The 16,086-nt window shown below is 44.0% G+C and overlaps 1 protein-coding gene across 1 annotated transcript; it reads left to right on the top strand.

The window, feature by feature from the left end:
* Nucleotides 1–1,952: 1,952 nt before the first annotated feature.
* On the top strand, nucleotides 1,953–5,145 carry LOC138472311 (transcription factor HES-5-like). The gene is made up of 3 exons (XM_069610436.1): nucleotides 1,953–2,076; nucleotides 2,341–2,521; nucleotides 3,643–5,145. The coding sequence occupies exons 1-3, from the start codon at nucleotides 2,005–2,007 to the stop codon at nucleotides 3,861–3,863; spliced, it is 474 nt and encodes a 157-aa protein (XP_069466537.1). The 5' UTR covers nucleotides 1,953–2,004; the 3' UTR covers nucleotides 3,864–5,145.
* The last annotated feature ends 10,941 nt before the right edge of the window (nucleotides 5,146–16,086 follow it).

The following is a 16,086-nucleotide window of genomic DNA, read 5'->3' as shown; positions in this document are numbered from 1 at the left end:
ATGCCTGCAGATTACGTTCGGGCCACATGTAACTAGGGACATCATTTCACCAAAATTCCAGGTGTAGCGGAAGTGTCATCACATGACCCTTGACCTCTGATGACATCACAGAAAGTTGATCCCACCCTAAAGTGACATCACTGGAAGTGATGGAACATGACCTTTCACCCCTTCACAAAACAGGAAGTGGCATCACATAGCATTGTTCCTAAGTATGGTTACGATATCACTATAATGTTATATACATTTCATACAAGAATAGATCACCATAGGTATCGTTAATATCAGTGTGTATAGGCCCATATTACCAAATTACTGTGACTGCAAGCAGACGTCAATGGCCAAATGATAATGATGTGTTATTATAGAGCACTTATGCTTAAGTGCTTGATATAGAACAAATATACACCCAACCTGTGTTGGTACTCATTTATCGACCTCAGAAGGGTGAAAGGCTGAGTTGAGGTGTTTAAGAACAGAACAAGGACCTCATCAGGGGTTGGACGGAGTGGTAAAAGTGTGGTAGTAATAGCGTTATCGCCGTATTACCGCTCCGCCCAATTCCGAATTTGGGCAGAAAGCTTGAACTTTACCTAAAGCTTTAAACTGGAGGAAAAATTGGCCCTTTTCTGCCCATATACGGAGCAATTACGCCACAGTAATTGCACCGATACTGCCCCATAGAGTCCTATGGACTCTTTAAAAAATGTAGAGTAACAGCTTTGCCACAACTCGAGATCCGGCGCTAATAGCGCCGGACCGAGCAGCGGTAAGGCTATTTGCATTGGGTGGTATCCCGGCGGATTCACCACTGGGATACCGCTCACTCCAGATGAGTCCCTAAATCTGTGACTCGCCCCCAGAAGTGTGCCTGAAATAAACCTTTAATGAGTCTAGCAATTATTGTACAGAATTCCAGAAAGACACATTATTTGTTATTCCATTTCTGTCTTGTTTAGGGTCATTCCTCAAAGTCTTACACTTGTGGAACCCCCTATTTTTAAGAGGCCTGAACAAGAAAGCCAACCACTCCAGAAACAAAGATCCACATGGCGCTGGCCACAACCCCGGAGCTTACATTAAAAAAATATATATATATTCTTTTTTTAGGGGTAGCCAGAAAGGCCACCAGGGTAGCAAGCGAGACCTCGGGGGTCACAGCTGCGACCCCTGGCGACCCCAAATGACGTCACTGGATTTAACTTGATTCCTCTAAAAGTGCCTTTGGGTTTGTGTGCGCTTTCAAATGAAAAAATAACCAAATACAATAAATAAATGTCACTGCAATATGCAGGTGCGAAAGAAGACCAGTGTGGTTCTCACGGGCTGTGCAGACCTGTTGCAACTGTAGCTGGAGGTAGGGTTGCAGGTCATTGTATATTTGAGGCCTAAACAGGTTTTCTTCCTCTATTTCTTACAAAGACACGTTTAACTCCTATGGGGTTAAAAGAGCAAATAGTTGTAAGGAAACATCGCCTGGCTGTTATGTGAGAAGGATTTTATTATTAAATGTCTGACACTCCCATAATCTTTTGATATCCTCGAGCATAAACAGGTGTACACAATCAGTGTATGGCACATCCCTGCTCCTGGTTATATGTGCAGTACTAAGAATTCCGCATCATTTCCCGTATCACCCCCCCCACCCCCGCCGAACCCCCACTACACATACACTCCCTCCACCTAATCTTTAAGGCACACGGTGTTTATCTGGAGGCAGATGCCCGGGGCACTGACACAAGCCTTGCCACATTAGAGGGGCAGGTCTTTCCCACACTCGGGTCCTTTGTGTCGGGTCCCAGATGCTCCCCTGCCTCTCGCTCTGTAATGGGACACACTTCTATTGTCCCTGCTGCTCTCTGATTGGCTGCCGAGTGTGGGAACCTCTCCCCAGCCTCAGCCCCACACATTTCCCTGCAGCTGAGGGGGATAAATAGGGCTGGAGGGAGGGAGCTCTTCAGATCACTGCGGCCTCACTACAGAGAACCAGCCCTTCACCCCAGAATGGGCAGGATGGCGCCTTTCTGCACCTTGGAACAGTATGGGCAGGAGCTCGAGGGGAGAGGCATCAGAAAGGTAAGAGGCAGGAAAATAACGATAGATAATATGACTTGCATAAGTAGAACCTGTAAATATACGCATGTATACATGCAAAAACATTGCTGTACATGCAGCATTAATTTGAAAGATATTACGTTAACGTTAAATTGGAATGTTGGATAGTTTTGCAAATAGGCATTGTGTATGTGCGAAACATCCAATAACGAGCCCGCTTCCCAATATCCGCCATCGCTCCGCGTGTGACGCATTTAGTAACAGGCGCGCTTTCCGTTTCTGCAGTTGAGGAAACCGGCGGTTGAGAAGATGAGGAGAGAGCGGATCAACAGCAGCATTGAGCAGCTGAGGATGTTACTGCAGAGAGGGTTTGGGGACCAGGAGCTTCCGCCCAAAGCAGAGAAAGCGGATATCCTGGAAATGGCCGTGAGAGCCCTGGCCCAGCGGGTGCAGACAGCAGCACCAGGTGAGAGGCCTGAAAGGGAAGGGGTAGCATTGCAGGGGTGTAAGGGGGGCGGGGGCTCATATATGGGGCCTAGAGAAACATGCCACTGTGGATTTGTGCTTCAGGAAACCCAGTTGCGCACTTTTTTTTAACTCTAGTTACACTTCTAATTCATGCATTTAGTCAGAACAGACTGCACCTCTCTGCGTATACGTCTTGACACCCTTTGATAACGAGCTTCTAAACACTATCACACTTCCCTCTCCACCTTCCAAGCTATCAGTCGTTCCTCACTTCCACCATATGTCTCCCTCCATCGCTCTGCTATCACCCATCCTTCGTTCCATCCATCGTTCCACGTTCCTTCCCTATCCACCCATGCCTGCCTTGCACCCTTAAGCTCTCACCTGATTCTCTCCCTTGCCCCTCCCTCTTTCCCCCTCATCCCTCTCCCGCTTTCCATTCATTCCTAGAGCCTCTGCTCCGGCCTCACTCTTCCCAAACTCCACCCCACCCCCCAACTCCTGCCCCCTCCCCTCCAGCCCATGTTCCCTAACCTTTAGTTTCCACGGCCGAAATTGAAGCGTCTGGAGCACTAAGTACATTTTAGTGCAATATTTTCGAGCACTGAAGTTTTTAAATCTCCAAAAATGTCCGCTCACATGTCCAATTTGTTCCTATCGCACCTGATGAAAACCCCACTCAAAATGAAAGACACTTTTAAGCATTGATTAAGCAAATAAACAACTTCCAAAATGTCTTAAGCATTTACAAGCCCTACCCAGGGATGTACAGGGCGCAAAAAATTTAAATTAGTCAAATAAACAGTCAGTGAACGTTTTCCAAGAAGTTTGCTCAATGATTTGAGAATAAATAAACTGATTCTAGAAGACAAATGCTTATCACTGCTTGGGAACTGTATTGTAAACACTATGGATGCTTGTTAATAAGTGCTTCAAACGTTTAAGGCAGTGTTTCTCCTTGTCTAGGGAATTCAATCTTGAAGAGCATCAAGCCGGGCAATAATAATAATTATTTTCCATTTGCGTTATTGCCTTGCCCTCCAAAATAAACGTTATCCTGTTTATTCAGACAAAGCCAACTGGGCAAAATATTAATGTCCTTCTTCTATTTCTTTTCAGCAATGGCCGCCAGTGAAGGTTACTCCAGATGCCTCCAGGACTCTCTGCACTTCCTCTCCCTCCATGGAGCCCCCGTTGAGACCCAGGTGAAGCTGCTGAGCGCCCTCCATAGACCTGCGGCTGCTGCAGAGGCTGTGTGTCCTTCTCGGCCTGCGTCCTGCCCGAGCAGCACTAAAGAGCCCGCCCAGGACAGCCCCACAGCCCCGTGGAGACCCTGGTAATGCCGGGGCTGCGGCCATGGACTTTTCTTCTGATACTGGGGGAAGCTGGGACTTCTCTAGAGGCCTCAGGCCTCTCTGAGTGGAGAATATTCCTTCTCATGTCTGTACCCGGCCCTACTGTGCATGGGGCGAGTTTACTGACCTTCCAGGAGGGCAGTGAGGAGGTGTGTTATATCCCTGTGGGATGGACACTGCAATATTATATCCTCATAGGATGGACATTGTGTGAGTCAGTAGATCCTTGTAGGGTGGACAAAGTGCAAATATGATATTGTTGAACGATGGTAATAGGTGGTGAAAAGTATCTTTGCTTTAGAAGCTGTTCAACACATTTAAAAAGATTATAATCTGTATACACTGCAATCTTAAAGTGTAATCGCATGGTCTGATGTTATCACGTTTACTTCAATTTAAGAAGTTCATTGAAATGTGCAATGCACAAATATACATATAATATACCCCAGGACATGGACACTGCACACTGTGAATGCACTGTTATTGTGTCTATTTGCAGTGATGAGCAACACGTTCCTTTGTGATATACAGGTCTTGTGTTTGGATCTTGGCGCAGACCTGCATGCCTTTAACATTCATATTGATACATGATGATCAGTTATTTATTAATCTAAGTTATTCGGGGTCAGGACCTTGTTTATATATCAGTTTTGATATCCAGAATTTTCAATGAAAATGTACCCCAAAATCCCTGCCTTCTGTGAAGGCAAAGTGTGTTCCTGGTATGTTGGAGATATGTGAATTATCTCTGAACATGTATGTGACAATGTGCACATGTATTCTGTATTCTCAAAGTTTGTCATTCATTGTTGAAGGATGAAAATGAGAAACCATTATCCCCAGTGTTGAGTCTTCATTATGGAAGCAATGTTAGCACCAGGTGTGTAAGTTATGGAATGGTGTGTTATCTTTTGTAAAGGTGTTCAGTGTGGGGGACCCCCTGCCAGAGATGCGGATCTCAGGGACTGAGAGTGCGCCTGTCCCGCTTCTGCTCCAATGTCTGCAGGGCTGGGATTATCCCAGGAGCTCATTCAGGTATTGAATGAAATGCAGGATTAAGTTCATGTGATGGAGACATTCTCTTCATCAGATCCAGGAATGCCCGCTTCATCCTCTTATCCCAGATGTGTGACATGTCTGTGACATTGTGCTGCTCTCATGTGATTCTTCCCTGTTCCCTGTAGAGGAAGGGAAGTGTTACACACTTTGGAAATGTGAAACTGTGCAGAAATGACACATTTCAATAAAGAGAAATGTACAATAATAAGGTTGTCTTGATCTTCTCATTGTGATGTATGGACGCTGTACACAAGGGCAGAAGTCCTGCCGCTGTGGGACTGGATTCATGGGTTATATGGGGCGATGCAGTCTCTTGCACTCACTACTCACATGAACGCCACCTTTACATTGGGCACAGCTGGTGACAGTCTCTGCAAAGAGGCCAAAGAGTGAATGTGCACATTCAGTGATTAACCACAACAAACCTAATAAAACATTATCCTCTTTCGCATAATTGAGTTAAGCAGGTGTTCTAACGGCAGTACCCATTGGTGGAGATGATGGGAGCACAACACACCTCTGGGGCTGAGCCGAGTGCATTGTTACTGCAGAGGAGGGTCTAGAGTGGGAATCACAGACCAATGCTTGGCATTTGCTCCATATTACGGCAGATGCTAAACCTGAGCACAGCAAAACTACAAGAGGCCCCAACACAACTATTCAACCATTTCCCATTTAGTGGCCACTTTCCCACAGTAGGGACCCGAGGTGCAGCCCCACCAGTGCATAAAAGTGGTCACTACCTCCACCCAAATAACTATTGCAGTCTATCTGAGTATGGAGCAAAATAAATAAGCTCTTCTGCAGCAGCCTCCACTCAATAATACAAAGACCCCTCCCAGAGAGAGGTATTTATACAGGAGTCAGGCAGGATGTCTCCCTGAATACAGAACAGCAGACCATATATGTTATGTTATGGTAATGTGCTTTCATACTTCCCCAAATCACCATCGTAGAAGTTTCAGGGAACCTGCACTTATCCATGGAGCGGGGTACTGTGCTCCCACCAGGGGTATCGGGACCCTAGTCCCCTGAACCTTAGACACCAGAAGACAAGTACAGCCACAAAACCTCCAAAGGAAACACACTTGCTTATTTTGCAGACTTCCAAAAAGCCATTTGACTAAGTTTGATTAGGGGCCTACAGGCCATAGAATGTAACATGTTCAGACTGCACCTAGATTCTGGGTAAGTCTGATTCCAGCATACAGTAAATTCTCTTACATGGTAACGAGTTCTGGGGCCCACCTCTCACCCAAGAACCTATCCATCAGCAAGCGTGCACCCACCGCTTTGCCAACAAGCACTTAAGATCCTTAGAAAGACACCCAACAACACACACAGAGCAGCACTGGGGCGGAACCCCCTACTACTAGACATACACACGCAATCCATGTAGCAGTGGAGACATCTCAAAAGAATACAGATTAGATCCTAAACACTGAAGCAAAAACCGAGGAAGCAAAATAGACACAACCCCAAAACTACTGAGGAGAGGCTACAACCTGGCAGAACATGTACTGCCCATTAAGAACATCAACACAGACACACAATGACCAGATACAAGGTGAGTGATGACAGACTGGAGTTTGAAACTGACTGACATGGAAAACATGGAGTCCTGAGGAAGAACAGATTGAAGCCACTACAACATGAAACATTTCAAAGCTAAAACCCCAAATCTCCTCCATTCCACCAAATACGAACGACACTAGAATGCGCTATTTTGAAGACACTGAGGAGGTGACATAATACTCAAAACTAATAGAGAAACAGAAAATGCAGATTCTCTTCGGTGGAAATTATGAGTTGGTAGAATAAGCAGCAGAACGGCCAGCAGCATCTCACAACATAAGGTTTATGTCATAACATGCTGCTATTAATACACTAACCATGCAGGAGTACTTGACAGACACTCATCAGACATTGAGACATTAATCAAATATATAGACAATATACACCCAGATCAGACACTATTACTCTGTTTGTGAATGCTATGCTATTCACCTAATTTCAGCTTTGGCAATGCTTGTTCTGTTTGGTCATGTTAGTTAAGCATTGCTGCATTGTACTATACTTAATTATGTGATCGAGGTAGAACTCACGGAACTCACCCCTTACATCTGTGCACCTGGAGGGGTCAGTGTGAAGCCACCTCCAGGGATGTCACGTGACTCTATGTTTCACATGCACGGGGGGTGGGGTTAAGAGAGGCACTTGCCAGGCTGGCAGGCCCCGGATTACAATGTGCGAGGAGTTTCGAACACACAGCTGGGGTTGTGTACTCAGGCTTGCGTGGTACGAGTGTGAAAGTGTGTTTCACATCCAGCCTGGAGCGCTATCGCGCTCCCTTCTCTCCCCAGGGCCCCCTAAAACAGATTTCATTCACCGGTGAATTTTAGCACCGAAGAGTTTGGGGCTGCTTTGATGTGTCTCGGAGCTTCCAGCCTTGTGACTGGCACTCTAGGGGGTGCATTCTAGCCGCTGATGTCTCTAAATAGACAGCCGCCTGAGAGCTCCATGCCAGCGCTCCTTAGATTTTGTAAATTTGAGTAGTAAAACGTTTGAAGGTTATAGCACAGTACCGGTACTGTAAAATGACACGAGTGAGGATAGATGTAAGCAAAGGAGACGTTACTGCAAACTCCCCACGCTGTGGGAAAAATGAGCATAGACATAGGAGAATACTTTATATTTTTAGTACGGTTACAGCATTATTTTTTATTTTGCATATACTGAATCCTTAATCCCAATGACTGTGTTTTACTATTTGATTTTCAACTATGGGTGGAAATAATTAAAATTGAAACAAAAGGCCCATTTGCCCAAAAGTGCAAACAGAAGGGGTCCATCCCCTCTGTAAGTTAGGATTCAAAACAGATCACCCCATACTCTTTTTGATACACGTGTTTCTACATTGATGCACACATTGTCAAGTTCGTTTATCATGTGCCTTTTGCACGTTTACAGTCATCGGAAACAAAATGGAGCATTGCTTTAGGTTTTTAAATCCAAACATTAACACATATATGTACCGACTTGAGCTGGGAAGAAACGTGATCTAATAGCTACATTTCAGGCCAGTCTCAAATTCCAGCTTCACCACATAACCAAAGTGTTTGATTTTGGCAAAACATTCAATCTCCCTCAGCCTTCCCTATCATGTGCTCCCAGAAGTGATCAGTGTGCAGTGTACCCCATTCCAAAAAAGCCTCACTCATGGTTACATAGACCAGTGTTGCTCCATTTACTATAATGACCCTTGAAATTCAACATAAAAACTAGCACATGTTGTTTGCAAATGTATGTATCTCCCTAAGGATATTGGTGTTAGAACTGGTAGGCTCTGTTGGCCCCTCTGCCGGAAGTGGAGACGGATAGGTATGACTATCTATGGTTCCCCGAACATGGCGCCTTTGATTGCTTGCAGTATTCCAGCTTCTACCCCTCCTGCGAATCTAGCTCCGCCCACTTCACTACCAGGAAACTGTTATGAGGCTCGGCAGACTAGTTCGCACACTAGGAATCTTTTGCTTGTATCCTTATCTCTAACATTCTGACTTGATCTAACTTCTTTCTATTTCTTTCAGCCCGTTCGCACTCTTTTACTCTATACCCCTTGTATGCGCGATCCCGGGCCAAACACTTCCTGGAACGCTGCTGCTTTGCCAGGCAATGGTACACACTTACTTTACCCTTGCAAGTAGAGACTTCACATCCTATTTCTGTACGTTCTTACGATCTCACCTTACCTTCACAGCTCTACCCCTTAGCCAACACCAGATCTCCAGAGTTTCTGTCGATCTTTAAGAGAAAACAGGTTTCGCGTTCCGACGCTTGGAAATGGCACGGTGCTGCTTACTTTCACTTTCTAACTATCAAGCATGTGCCGTATCGTATCTTGATTCTCCCCCTTCCATTAGCTTAAAGTGGCTGCAGTATCCACTTCAATACCTTCGCAACAGCACAGAGGGATAGTAGACTTGCACCTTGGGTTTACCGTACAAAGGTAGGATTTTCTCTTTTCTGTACTCGCTCTTCACGCTCCGGTTGGAGTATGAAATAACGTGGTACCATAAACCAACACTCAGACCAGCGGGTAAGTTAATAGTAGGTTTATTGGTAGATAGTTGCGAGGAAGAACACCTGCATGTCCCTCTATGCCAGCTTACACTTTCCAACTGTAACAGTTAGACTCTTAGTTCAGATCACAACACCACATCACTCTACACTACACTGACATCACAGCATTCCTGAGTTAGTGATGTCAACAGCACTCTGCACTCAGACATACACTACAACACTTCTCCCTCCTTACATTTCTGAAAACAAAATAATCTTAGAATACCAGAAAAAGGATCCACAACACTCCACTCAGGCCACCACTCAAACACACACCCACACCGGCCCGTTATACTCAATGCACCACACACACCAGTCCAATACACAGAAGGCCACAACACACATAGACAAAATACCACACACACAGGCCTTACAGAAAATCGCTCACTATTGAAAAATGTTCCGCGATAATAGGAACGTCCTCCTCCTCCTCACATTGAGCTGCCATAGTCCAGAACCAAACTCCTGCAGGGCGCAGAAAACACTGCAACTACAGACGCAAAATCCAGGTAAAGTCTTCACTTCGCTTCTGCAAATTGGCATGCAGTCCTCAGAACCATCTTCACTACGTGCTCAATATGACAGTCCACACCACCTCACGGGGTGATCACCACTCTTCCCAAACATGCCATTACTGGGATACGCTCTCCCCCAGTCCACAATACCCTTGCCGGCACAGATTTCACAATTACCATGGTTGCCGGACCAACATGGTTTTTTTGTGGAATGGTTGCAAGGATGTAGATTACAGTTCCAAGAAAAGTACCCTGTGTACTCCACCAAACAACCTGACCATGACGGCACGAGGATGCCTAACACGGTGTAAGTCTCTAGTTCTTGTATGTCCCCTGTTCCGACGGCATGAGGACGCCTAGCGATTTTGCACCATTGGAAGTCTCTAGTTCGGGCGCTGTGTTTGGTAGATGTACACTGGCACGTCTTTGGAGGTTGGTTCAATGTTCCAAGTTGTCCGGGTAATCTTTTCCAGGTCCGAGTTGTGCTGGGCGTTACAGACTCCAAAAAGGAAAGCAGAAGAAAGTCGATGGGGCGGTCTGGATCGTGAGGAAGTGAGCAGCGACAGATGCAAAATCATAAATCCAGTTTTCAGGTCAGTAAGCAGTCGAGGTTTGTTACACAATCAGGTAAATGACAAAGCCACAAGGAGTTGGCAAGGCAAGGTCGAGAGGGTAATGCAAGGTCTCAGGAAAACAAAGTAGATGCAAAGTTCGAAAAACATAGAAGCCGTGATTATTAGGAAATCAGAAGCGGCGAGTTGTGAAAACGGAAGTCTAAACATCCTTCTTTGCGTGAGCCTTGACGTTACCGCCCCCTGCACGGGACGTGTAATGTGCGTTCCACGGATGCCAGAATCGCCATGGCAACCTCCAATTGCAAGGTTTCCGGGAAAGAGGATTTGCCCGGGTTGGAGATACAGGGAGTCAGTGGGAAGAACAAAGACACCAAAGAAAACAGGGAACCGCATGCATTTCAGAAAAGAACACACACGTGTTAATTCACAGAGGTCTGACTTGCGCGAATCGCCCCAGTTTTTATTATCCACAATCCCTGGCAAAGTCCAAAATTTGGTGAAAAAAAACACAATTTTCAGACATTTCCCCCTGCCAAGGTATAGTAGTAAGGTAAGTGCACACCTAATTAGAGAAGGTATTGCGAAGTATTGTTTTAACACCCACAAGGAGTGATCTCTATATTCTTATGAGGTGCAGAGGAGGAATAGAGGGTCATGGCACAACAACCCTATAGTGAATAAGAACAAAGGAAGAGGACCCAAGGTTTGAGTCCTCCCGTCCCCTGCACACTCTAAGGCTACGCAACAGGGGCGTAGATATTTTAAGGTAAAATTCAAATATTTGTTTTTAGGCTTTCTATAGAAGAATGATTTGTCGAGACTTTTAACTTAAAACATAAGAACAATCGTTTTGGTTTCTTAGGTGTTCAAAAGTGGAGTGAGCACCTATTTATTAATACATAAAACAATGTGTAGTCAAGGCAGGAAAAACAGAACAACATTATAATGTCAACGTAAAGATGATTGATTGAGATTCCACTTTCTATGGCTTGACGCGTTTCGAGGAGATTCCTCTTCTTCAGAAGCCTTTGTGGATCTACTGTCTAGTCATTGTACACATAGAAATAAAGATCAAAAAGAAATCAATTAATCAAACGAAAGTATATGTCTACATAGGCTTCATTGATCAATAAAACAAAGTTTCATAACTACAATCAGATTGAATATATACACATATTGTGGTCTACATTGCACATATTCAGTTTAGTACACCCAGGGTTGCCATATTTTTAGTTGAAAGCAACTCCAAAAAATATCAGTCTAGTGCATTCCCTAGCACCTCTAATGGGAATCTAATACGATAAAGCAGTTCTACAGGTGGTACATGGGGGTTAGCAGACATGATTGCCCAGAGGAGGACAATTTAATTGAGTATGATTGACGCGGGCTACTCACCCAGCGAAGTTGTTTTGACAAGGAAAAGCATTTTCTAAGTAAAGTGCACTAACCTATAGAGGTCTAATGTTGTGGCTGAGAAGCCACCCACAGTGAGAAGTGCGTCAAAAGGTTACATACTAGAGAAACCAAGTTCTCGATGTAAATATTTTCCTGATGCCGGTTGGTGTTCCGACACTCTCAGTGTGACCTGTATGAAATAGTAATCACGTACAGGTCACCGTGTGTGATTCGATGTAACTATACAAGTGTGAAAACCAAAAATGCATTGGTCGGGATATGCCAAAATACCTCTCTGCGGCACGATTCAATGCTGTGGTAGTCTCTGGGACACGTGTAACATCTCAGGGGGAGCAGGTGAGAGTGGATCGGCGGAGTCCTAAAGCCAGCCGTTGTCTGTAGAAAGACAGTGGATTGTAAGTAAGCCTGCAGAACTTGGTAAAACATAGATCGCGTGAGTCGAGTGTGCAGAAAGTTAAAGGAACGCGTACCTATTCCATCGCGATGTTCTATTGAATCGGCAATGCTCTGCTCGTTGTTAACACGATCTCCATGGAAACCAGGGACCGTGTAGAAACAGTCTGGTATTTGGCGGGCTAGATTCAGTGAAGAGACATCAAGGAGGGACTAACCCAATCGTAACAGAATGTGGCGGCCATCTTAGGCAGTCTGGGTAACACTGGTAAGTAAATGTAGTAGCATGTAAACGATTCAGAGTAGCATCATCGAACAACTGAAACAGGAAGATGATGCCAATAGCATGTTTTTGAGAAATCTATGTTTCACCTAAAGTGATCAAATATAGAAATCAGAATAATTTTCTCAAGTGGTTTTTTACGTGATGGTGCTAAGCAATGTGGCATTACTAAGGCATTCGAGTATAGGTGAGTCCCCATGAACATTCATTTCTTTATTACACTTCGCTGAAACATCTGATAAAAAATCTACCAGGTGTCCTCACATTCTTTGTGATTAGCTGAACCATCTGGTTACGAGTACCAGGTGTCCTCACATTCTAAGTTGTACGTAACATACTCAATGTTTAGCCTTAGGGGATAGTTGTACGTAACATACTCAATGTTTAGCCTTAGGGGATACCATTGTAGGTTACATCTTATGTCAAGGATCTCAACTATGTACATACTGTGTAACATAACGTAGATACTCTACTTAAATGGTAGCGTCCCCATAGTTGGTGCTATTTGTGCAACAGATGGCTATTGTTCAATCGGGAGCCATTACGTTACTGATCATCTCATATATCAAATATCAGGTGGGTATTTATTGGATCGTTGCTGACAAACCATGTCCCAAGACTAAGTGAATATGTTGGTGTATACTAGAGGGTGCAGGGTCTACAGGACAGAAATATCTAGACTGTTAAAAAATGTTCAGATAAAGCAGTTAAGGGATGTTTCCTCATTGAGTCCCCTTGGATATTTAGTGTCTAGAAGATATATCCAGAATTTTTCTCTTTGTGACAACAGTCTTGTATAGTTGCCACCTCGCTGTGGTTTGCTAACAACTTCAACGACCTGAAATCTCAATTGGCTGATGTTGTGTTTTGCTTCCATAAAATGTCTGGCTACCGGTGATTTCTGGTTTAGGCACCGGATGGTGGACTTATGCTCTGAAATTCGTTCTTTTAGGGACCTCGTGGTCTGTCCAATGTACAATTTACCACACGGGCATTTCAAAGCATATATGACGCCTGCTGTTAAACAGGTGGCGAAGCTTCTGATCTTTATCTTCCTGCCAGTCGATGGATGAGAGATGGTGTTTCCCTTAATTACATTATTGCAATTGGTGCAATTAAGACATGGGAAAGTACCCATTTTTTTAGTCTGTAGGAATGTTTGTTTCTCCTTGTCAGGTCTTTCAGCTTTCACGAGTCTATCCCTAAGGTTACGACCCCTTTTAAAAGCCATCATTGGTGCTCTTGGAAAAAGTTCCTTCAGATGTTCATCACTCTGTAGTAGTGGCCAGTGTTTTCTTATTGACTTACCAATTTGGAAGCTTTGACGTGAATATTTGGAAATATACATCAATGGAGTGGAACTAGTTTTGGGTTGAGGTGCTAGCAGATCTTTCTGTGTTAGATGATTTGATCTGACGTTGGCATCTTGTAAAATGTCATGGGGGTAACCCCGTTTCTCAAAGCGTTCAATCAATTGAGTGCATTCAACGTCGAAGCCCGCTGGATCTGTTATAATCCTTTTAAGTCTCAGTATCTGACTGTAGGGGAGACTTTTTAGCATCGGTTTGGGGTGAAAACTGGTGAAATGTAGGAGATTATTAGCATCTGTAGGTTTATGATAAATGGTGGTCACTATCTTGCCTTCATAGATCTTCAAGCTTACATCCAAAAAGTGGAGGTCTGGTTCCCCCACATCCATTGTGAATTTGATTTTGGAATGTACTGTGTTCATGTAGAGCAGAAAATTATCCAATTCCATTCTTGTGCCGCATCAGATTCCAAATATGTCGTCTATGAATCGTTTCCATACTATGATCTTACTCGACCATATTTGGTTCTCTAGGACATGTTCTGTTTCAAATCTATGCATAAAAGAGTTTGCATAGACCGGTGCCATAGCAGAGCCCATGGATGTGCCGGATATTTGATTGTAAAAGGTATTTTGAAATCTAAAGTAGCTATTATATAGAATGAGTTTCAGTAATTCTATGATGAACTCTGGGTTACCTCGTGTTTGTTCCGAGTTGAGGAGCAACCATTCCACAGCGTTAATACCTTCCTCATGGGGTATGGAAGTATATAGGCTGCATACATCCATGCTGAATATGATGCAGTCACTACTGATAGCTGAAATTTCTGCTAGACAGTTGAGGAAATCTGTAGTATCCTTGAGATAGGTAGGAATTACCTGGATCAGAGGCTGGAGAAGGCGGTCTACATAGATAGCCAGGGGATCGAATATACTCTCCGTCCCTGCAACTATAGGTCTTAGTGGAGGTTTCTGACTGTCCTTATGGATTTTGGGGAGTCCATAAAATACTGGTGTTATGGGATATTTATTGATAAGGAATTGACTGGTTTTAACACTAATCCAATCATTTTCGAGTGCATTATTGATTAGGGTCTCGATGTTAGTCTTTAGGCCCTGAAGGGGGTCTCCGTTCAATCTGTTGTACGTTGTGCATTTTCGAGTGCATTATTGATTAGGGTCTCGATGTTAGTCTTTATGCCCTGAAGGGGGTCTCCGTTCAATCTGTTGTACGTTGTCTGGTCGTTGAGTTGTTCAAGACATTGAGCGGTGTAGTAGCTCGTGTCCATAACTATTATGGCTCCGCCCTTGTCTGCAGGTTTGATGGTGATATCTTCATCTTTTGCCAAGGTTTCAATGTGCTCAAGTTGACTATTCTTGATATTAGTCGGAGATGATTTACGGTAGTTAATCTGTTTCAGATCATTGAGTACCTATAGTTGCAGGGACGGAGAGTATATTCGATCCCCTGGCTATCTATGTAGACCGCCTTCTCCAGCCTCTGATCCAGGTAATTCCTACCTATCTCAAGGATACTACAGATTTCCTCAACTGTCTAGCAGAAATTTCAGCTATCAGTAGTGACTGCATCATATTCAGCATGGATGTATGCAGCCTATATACTTCCATACCCCATGAGGAAGGTATTAACGCTGTGGAATGGTTGCTCCTCAACTCGGAACAAACACGAGGTAACCCAGAGTTCATCATAGAATTACTGAAACTCATTCTATATAATAGCTACTTTAGATTTCAAAATACCTTTTACAATCAAATATCCGGCACATCCATGGGCTCTGCTATGGCACCGGTCTATGCAAACTCTTTTATGCATAGATTTGAAACAGAACATGTCCTAGAGAACCAAATATGGTCGAGTAAGATCATAGTATGGAAACGATTCATAGACGACATATTTGGAATCTGGTGCGGCACAAGAATGGAATTGGATAATTTTCTGCTCTACATGAACACAGTACATTCCAAAATCAAATTCACAATGGATGTGGGGGAACCAGACCTCCACTTTTTGGATGTAAGCTTGAAGATCTATGAAGGCAAGATAGTGACCACCATTTATCATAAACCTACAGATGCTAATAATCTCCTACATTTCACCAGTTTTCACCCCAAACCGATGCTAAAAAGTCTCCCCTACAGTCAGATACTGAGACTTAAAAGGATTATAACAGATCCAGCGGGCTTCGACGTTGAATGCACTCAATTGATTGAACGCTTTGAGAAACGGGGTTACCCCCATGACATTTTACAAGATGCCAACGTCAGATCAAATCATCTAACACAGAAAGATCTGCTAGCACCTCAACCCAAAACTAGTTCCACTCCATTGATGTATATTTCCAAATATTCACGTCAAAGCTTCCAAATTGGTAAGTCAATAAGAAAACACTGGCCACTACTACAGAGTGATGAACATCTGAAGGAACTTTTTCCAAGAGCACCAATGATGGCTTTTAAAAGGGGTCGTAACCTTAGGGATAGACTCGTGAAAGCTGAAAGACCTGACAAGGAGAAA

Source organism: Ambystoma mexicanum, chromosome 8 (genome assembly GCF_040938575.1).
Source record: "Ambystoma mexicanum isolate Mex_15411 chromosome 8, UKY_AmexF1_1, whole genome shotgun sequence".
In the NCBI taxonomy this organism is placed as follows: domain Eukaryota; kingdom Metazoa; phylum Chordata; class Amphibia; order Caudata; family Ambystomatidae; genus Ambystoma; species Ambystoma mexicanum.
Note: the sequence above shows the minus strand (reverse complement) of the source record. Positions and strands in the feature narration are given on the sequence as shown.

Coding starts and splice junctions, on each gene's coding strand:
- LOC138472311 (XM_069610436.1), top strand. CDS start 2,005: ATGGGCAGGATGGCGCCTTTCTGCACCTTGGAACAGTATGGGCAGGAG. Junction 2,077..2,340: donor AGGGGAGAGGCATCAGAAAG/GTAAGAGGCAGG, acceptor CCGTTTCTGCAG/TTGAGGAAACCGGCGGTTGA. Junction 2,522..3,642: donor GGTGCAGACAGCAGCACCAG/GTGAGAGGCCTG, acceptor ATTTCTTTTCAG/CAATGGCCGCCAGTGAAGGT.